At 30.9% G+C, this 7,415-nt stretch overlaps 1 protein-coding gene across 1 annotated transcript; it reads left to right on the top strand.

The window, feature by feature from the left end:
* Positions 1-5,384: 5,384 nt before the first annotated feature.
* On the top strand, positions 5,385-6,681 carry LOC107910142 (F-box/kelch-repeat protein SKIP20). Its single transcript, XM_016837911.2, has one exon. The coding sequence runs from the start codon at positions 5,512-5,514 to the stop codon at positions 6,562-6,564; it is 1,053 nt and encodes a 350-aa protein (XP_016693400.1). The 5' UTR covers positions 5,385-5,511; the 3' UTR covers positions 6,565-6,681.
* Positions 6,682-7,415: the final 734 nt, after the last annotated feature.

Genomic DNA, 7,415 nt, shown 5'->3' on the forward strand with positions numbered 1-7,415 from the left:
ATTTTCTCTTTTCCATGATTACCTACCGGTTCTTGATCTATGCAATAATTTTATTTATACTTATCAGTCTCAATTTCATTATAACATCCAATTTGATGCATATGACTTCCTATTAACAATTTTAAAATTTCCTTAAAGTTTTACATTTTATTCAATTTAGTCTCTACAATAGAAACAAACTTATTTTTCATAATTAAGACTAAAACCATATTTTTGAATTCATTATCACCCCTAAACAACTCCCAAGTATTGAAATTTTACAAGAAGTCCATGCCAAATCTAACATACTTTCAATTAAGGTACATTTTTAAAAACTTTTACCACTTTTATGACTTAGTCCTTATACCTTAATTAATTATTCTTTCGATAGAATTTTTAAATTAAAATTCATTATGATATATAATAATAGACTCGTAAATGTTAATTAATAATATCTACGGAGTCAATCATCAATAATGGGATTCCAAAATCGTATTTTTCGGCACCACTAACTTTTGGGTCATTACATGATTACTAACATGGGGTAATAAATTTCCCTTAATTCTCTTCCAAGCAATCAAAGAACTAACTTAAACTAATTATTGTGCTATATTCTTATGCCAATAATTTAGACTAAATTGATAAAGAACAAACTCAATTATGAGTATCCAAGGTAATCAGGTATATCCCTATCCTAATTATGAATAAATATTTGACCCATCTAATTTAGACTAAGAATTATTCATTCTAGACCTAAAATGAAAAGTCATTTTCCAATTTCTTTAGGTTTTGTCGGATTAATAGTTGTTTAGACTATTATTAATTAAAAACAAGAATGAATAAATAATCAAATCTTTATCCAAAATAAAAAGGGATGAAAATAGAATATATTCAATTAACTAAACATGAAATCCATTGCAATCCTAGAAAAGAAATTTATTGAGAAGCATCTCTAGGGGCAAACAAAAATTAATCATGGAAAAAGAAATAATGAAGAAAAAATATGAAGAAATTTAATCTTTTTATTGGTTTCCGTCAATTATTGATGCTTGAAGGCTTGGGTGACTTTTTTTCTTTAACCACACACACTTCTTGAGGTTTTTTTCTCTCTCTCTTTTAACGTCTTTAAAATTTCGTAGCCTTAAAAGATTATCTTTTTAGTCTCATCGCTCTAGCAGATGAATCTTTCGCTGTAGTGGAAAACTATCTACAATTATTTAGGTGATGTGCACACTTTAATGGAGGTAGCCTTCGCTAGAGCGAAACAAATGTCTTTCTTGCATTATGCTTTCCCTTCTCCATGCCTCATCAAACCTACATCAATACATTTAAAAATAAGTTCGAAGTAACACTAATAATATATAATTAATCAAAAATAAAAATTAAATATAAAGAAAAGAAAATTCATATAATCTACTAAAACAACCTAAAAACTTGGAAAAAATTTAAAATCCTAATAAATAAAAGACAAATAACTTTAAGTTATTAAAGTTATCACAACCCAAGTTTAGAGTTTTGCTAGTCCCTATCAAAAAGAAAAACAACTAATTACCTACCTACCTACCCAACACAATTTTGTTAGTCTAAATATTCTAAAAAATCGCCTCAGCATCTGGAATCAAAATCAAGTTAAACAAACTTAAAATTTAGTTTCCTCCTACAATGATACCCCATGGAATATTTCAAATCTAAGCAATCGAGTTAAATAAAATTCCTTTGAGGTAAACATTATCGAAAAGGTCTCATACGTTTGCTTTTCAATCTATTTCCTCACTAATGTAAGACAAAATTTTGCCAAAGTTTAATAGGACTTTATTCGTTTGTAATGTTGACTAAGGCTAAAGTATGGATAAAAAGTCAATTCAGGCCAAACCCCATGCAATAGTTACTTATAGATCAAATATTAGCTAAAAGTATCATTCCCTAACTTCCTTAGATTAAGCACTCAACTCATTTTCGACTCCACTATTTTTTGCTCACTTCTTTCTCTCTCTACCCCTCAAAATAAAGTAGGATATATAAAAAGAATCAATTAAAATAAAATTTCAAAAGAAAAAAAAAACTAAATAAAAGAATATTAACTAATGAAACAATAAAGCATCTCACTTTTGATTTCTCAATGATAACATAAGTGCTTTCACTTTTCTTTTTCAGGTTTTTTGTGAATAAAGATACATAAACAAAAAGGATAAAATAAGAACATTTACAAAGGAAAAAATAGAAAAAAAATGCTTTATCATCTTTCACGCAAAAAATACCTATATTAATGTCTCTGCCTATCCCAATAGATACTATGAGCTAAAAATATATATTCATTAAGCATAAAATACTTAAAGTAAGCAAACAAGAGACTAAAAAGAGTTAAGCACTAGGATTTTGCTTGATAGAGTAGAAAGAAAATTAGAAAGATAAAAAGTTGAAGGGGTAGAAAACTAGAAGGATGGAAAACATAAGTGTTCTCTTCATAAGCATGCGTGGTAGGAAAGATGAAGAAATTGAAAGAAAAAAGTAATTTTCTTTCCCTCTTTTGCATTATTGAGTTGAAAAATGAAAAAAAAATAAAACATTTGGAAAATGCTTAATTTTGATACACATCTTTCTCATTTTCTCTTCTTTTTCTTTTTTCATTTTTTTCATTTTTCTTTCCTACCATAAACACTCAAAATTTAGTTTCTTTCTACTTTTTTACTCTCTCCTCTCATCCTTCCACTTTTCCACTCACTCAAGCACACCTTGAAACTTATTAAAAATTGAAAAGGCTTTTTGACCGTTAATTTTAACAGTTGACTGTTAACATTAATTGCCCTAATTTTATTCAGTTAAAGCGAACGACATATGGCAAAAAATATAAAAAAATAAAAATAAATAAAAGTTATTGAAATTATTAAATTTTAATAAAAATATAAAAATCATAAAAAAATTATAAAATGCATCGAAACGACCCTTTAACCATTACCTTTAACCATTGACCGTTAAAGTTAACGACCCCATTTTTTCCAGTTAAAGCCATCATGTGTCGCAACACAGTGTGACTTGTGGCGAAAAATGATAAAAAATAAAAATTAATAAAAGTTATAGAAATATTATAAAATGCTTCTTTTAGTATGAACATTTTTATAATTTTTTTTTACATATTTTATATTTCTTTACGTTTTTTTTATGTTGTTACAACTTTATAAGATTTTATAAATTTTTTGCTATATTTCTATATATTTTATAATTTTTAAGATTTTTATAAAATTTTATAATTTTTAATAATATTTAAATATTTAAATATTTTTATTAAAATTTAATTATTTTATAACTTTTATTTTTATTTTTATAATTATTTGCCACATGTCATGCTGTGGTTGTAACACGTAATGACTTTAACTAAAAAAAATTAGGTTAGTTCAAGTACCCAATTGAGTGCAAAAAAAAAAAGAGCAATGGCTTAATTGCTTTTTTGAAAAAGTTTAAGGGTCTTTTTGATGCATTTTGAAAGTTCAAATACCCAATTGCGTGTAAAAAAAAGTAGGAGCTTAATTGCTTTTTCTGAAAAAAGTTTGAGGGTTATTTTTATTTTTATAATTATTTGCCACATGTCATGCTGTGGTTGTAACACGTAATGACTTTAACTAAAAAAAATTAGGTTAGTTCAAGTACCCAATTGAGTGCCAAAAAAAAAAGAGCAATGGCTTAATTGCTTTTTTGAAAAAGTTTAAGGGTCTTTTTGATGCATTTTGAAAGTTCAAATACCCAATTGCGTGTAAAAAAAAGTAGGAGCTTAATTGCTTTTTCTGAAAAAAGTTTGAGGATTTTTTTAATGCATTATGAAAGTTTAGGTACCCAAGTTAGTACAAAAAAAAGACTTAATTGTTTTTTTTTAAGTTTAACGGTTTTTTTACACCCTTAAGCCAAAAAAATATAATGATAAATTTAACTTTTAATATTGACCTCTTTTGTCACTTTGGTCTTAATTTTTTTATAATCAATTTGACCATCGTTCACTTAAATTTAGTCAAATTGTTGTTTTTTATTGAAAAAGTTGATTAACCTATTAAAATTTCAATAACAATGACTTGACAGCTCGTGTTGTTGTGTATGTGTATTTTATAAAAATAAAAAAAAGTTATTAAGAATATTAATCTTTTCAAAAAATAAAAAAATTATTCACGTCAGTAATAAAATACACATAATGTGAATGTCACTAAAATTTTAATGGTCGAATTAACTTTTTCTGTAAAACAACGATAATTTGACAACTTGAGGGTTAAAATGAAAGCAAAATGGTAAATTCATGATATTATGAAAAATAATATTAAAAATTACCATTCGGCATCGGTAAGTGTTAGAGCATGTATCAAAATATTGGTCAACACTACAATTATAAAGAAGGCTCTCAAAATGTTTGATAGAAAATAGGTAGGAAGCATGATAAACGGTGAATAAAATACAAACACGTCAGATTTACTTTGCTTCCTGTGAGCAACTGTTAAATTGATTGATTTGACAATAAGAAAACAGTTGCATAGAGCTTATCTACAAACTATTCCATAAAATACAATCCTGAAACCTCAAGAATACTAATAATTACTCTTATCCAAATTAAAAATATCTTTTAGATATAATACTGAAAATAAAATTTGATAATAACATGTAACTAATTTATTATAATAATAAATTTTTTAAGTAAATAATATATATTATTTTAAATTAATTTAATTATGAATCGAGTCGTGTCATAAATAAATCAATATCTAAATTATTAATTTAAGCAGAGAAATTTGACTAATATTTTTATTTATAGTATTGTTGACATCAGCATACTATTAGAAAAGTCTATTTGTTTAAATATGTGATAAATGCATATATTTAAAAAAAGTAAAGAAGTAAAAGAGAAATTAAATTGGTCCAATCAGTGTCATTGCCTTCAAGTCTGGCAAATTGTCGTTTCTTTGCTATCCCTAACTGGTATTCTAGAAGGTTTTACGTATGGTCGGCGTCTAATCGTATTGTTCTCAATTATAATTTTTGTCAATAATTGACAACGGATTGAAAAGGAAAAGGAAAAGGAAAAAGGATCAATTTTTAGAGAAAATTCAACAATTGTAGGGACAAAACAAAAAAGAAAAAGGTTAAGATTTTGTTGAATTTTTTTATATTATTTTGTGAATTATTCCTATAAAATTTATTTGCAACTAATAATGATATATTATAATTTTTTTTTTAAAGTGTTGTGATCACGTTGCGCAAATTGGAATCACGTCAGTAGAGGCGAGAGACCATCATCAACAAGGTTTCCATTTCTCATTTACCTGATCAAATCAGAACCTCGAGATCTGATAAAAATGGGTCCCGCTAATACTAATCATAAGCAGACAACTGCCACATGTGGTCCCATAATTTGCACTTATCCTCTCTGCCATTACAACCAGTCAAAATATCTCCTTCAGTATGAATTTAATTTAGCGAAACGTACATGTGTCACTCATCCATAGAGGTATGCCCTTTTCGGCCATCGTCTGTTATAAATAACCAAAACCTTCGAGAATGTTTCAAGAAATGGAAAATTTTGAGTTTTCAACCGAATTGCTTCCGGGTTTGCCTGAAGAACTCGGTCTTGAGTGCTTATCTCGGCTACCTTGCACAGCTCACAGACTTGCCTCCCGAGTTTATCATCGATGGCGGGATTTGCTCCAAAGCCCTGATTTCTATTACCATCGCAAGAAACTAGGCTACACCCAAAAATTCGCTTGCTTGGTTTTAAGTTTTAATGGTGGAACAGTGAATGGACCTAAAAAACCGGGTGTATCACCGAGTTACGGGATTGCTGTGTTTGACTCGGTGAGTCAGAGATGGGATAGACTCCCGGTTCACAGGTACCCAAATGGGTTGCCTTTGTTTTGTCAATTAGCAAGCTGTGAGGGGAAGCTTGTGGTGATGGGCGGGTGGGACCCGGTGAGTTACGATCCGGTTACTGACGTTTTTATCTACGACTTCATGACTCAGCAATGGAGACAAGGGAAGGATATGCCGTCAAAAAGATCCTTCTTTGCAATCGGAGCATGTTTAGGTCGGGTTTTTATAGCGGGCGGGCACGACGAGAACAAGAACGCGTTAAGAAGCGCGTGGGTTTATGATTTGAGAATGGACGAGTGGAGTCAGTTGGGGGAGATGAGTGAAGAGCGAGACGAGTGTGAAGGAGTGGAGATTGAGGAAGACGAGTTCTGGGTCGTGAGTGGGTACAGAACGGAGAGCCAAGGTCAATTTGATGGGAGCGCCGACGTCTACGGGTTAAAATCGGGGCAGTGGAGGCGAGTCGAAGGGGTTTGGGAACCTGGTCGGTGCCCGAGATCGTGCGTGGGGATGGGGAAAGATGGGAAATTGGTGAATTGGGCAGAGTTGAGCCCAGCGGTTCGGGTCGGAGCATGTGGGATCTCGCTGGGAAGGCGGGTTTTGGTTACGGGGTCGGGGTATCAAGGTGGACCTCATGGGTATTACATGGTGGAAATGAAGGAAGGGCAACATAGTAAATTGGAGAAACTCGATGTCCCTGATGAGTTCTCTGGGTGTGTCCAATCAGGCTGCTATGCAGAAATTTGATGCAGTAGGCATAATTTTGTTCTAATTTTTCTTTTAATACGAGTAATTCAACTCTCTTGCAGAGAAAAGCTGTTTTATTTTTCATTTTTCCAGAAGATGTAAAATTTTGAAAAAATATATATTTGCTCTAAAATACGGTGGTATTAAAATTAAAATGTAATGTAATAAAATTTATAGGTTATGAATTGAAGAAACCAGAGAGGAAGTCAGAAATACGATACGGCCAGCGGAATCGAACGCCATGATTTCCATTGGAAGGACATGCTGCTCCAATAAATAATAATGCCAAACATGAAATTAATGCCTAGGCAAACCATTTAAAGCTTAGGTTGAAATGATTTCGGTGGAGTGGGCGATGCAAAGAGCTCCACCACAACAGCCGCTGACTTTTTTACATTTTCATGTATTCCCCTACAAGGCCATAATCGCGCTACATAGACTGGCTTAAAACCTCCTATTTTGTAGTTAAGAGCTACACAGTCTAAATAAATGAGCTATTTAAGTTCCTTGTAAATATGTTTTTGTTTTTAATCAAATCAGTTTTTCATATCAAAATAAGTGAAACTTCACCTTGTACAAGCGAAAAGCCGTGTGATCTAGGTGATGGAGGTTGGGTGAAAAAGGGGATGATATTATTGGAGCTGTGATGTGATGATTGTCTTATCAAAATGGTTATGTAACACCCCATACACAACTTGGTCGTTGGGTCCGAGTTACGGATTGTTACTACCGTTGCCAGAGCAATTATAGTCACATATACATCATACAACCATTCACACACGCAATTTAATGTATTTCACATTCATTCTATGCTATATAAACATTTTCGAGTCTCATACGAGCTTACAAAA

The sequence above is a fragment of the Gossypium hirsutum genome, chromosome D02, assembly GCF_007990345.1.
Source record: "Gossypium hirsutum isolate 1008001.06 chromosome D02, Gossypium_hirsutum_v2.1, whole genome shotgun sequence".
Taxonomy (NCBI): domain Eukaryota; kingdom Viridiplantae; phylum Streptophyta; class Magnoliopsida; order Malvales; family Malvaceae; genus Gossypium; species Gossypium hirsutum.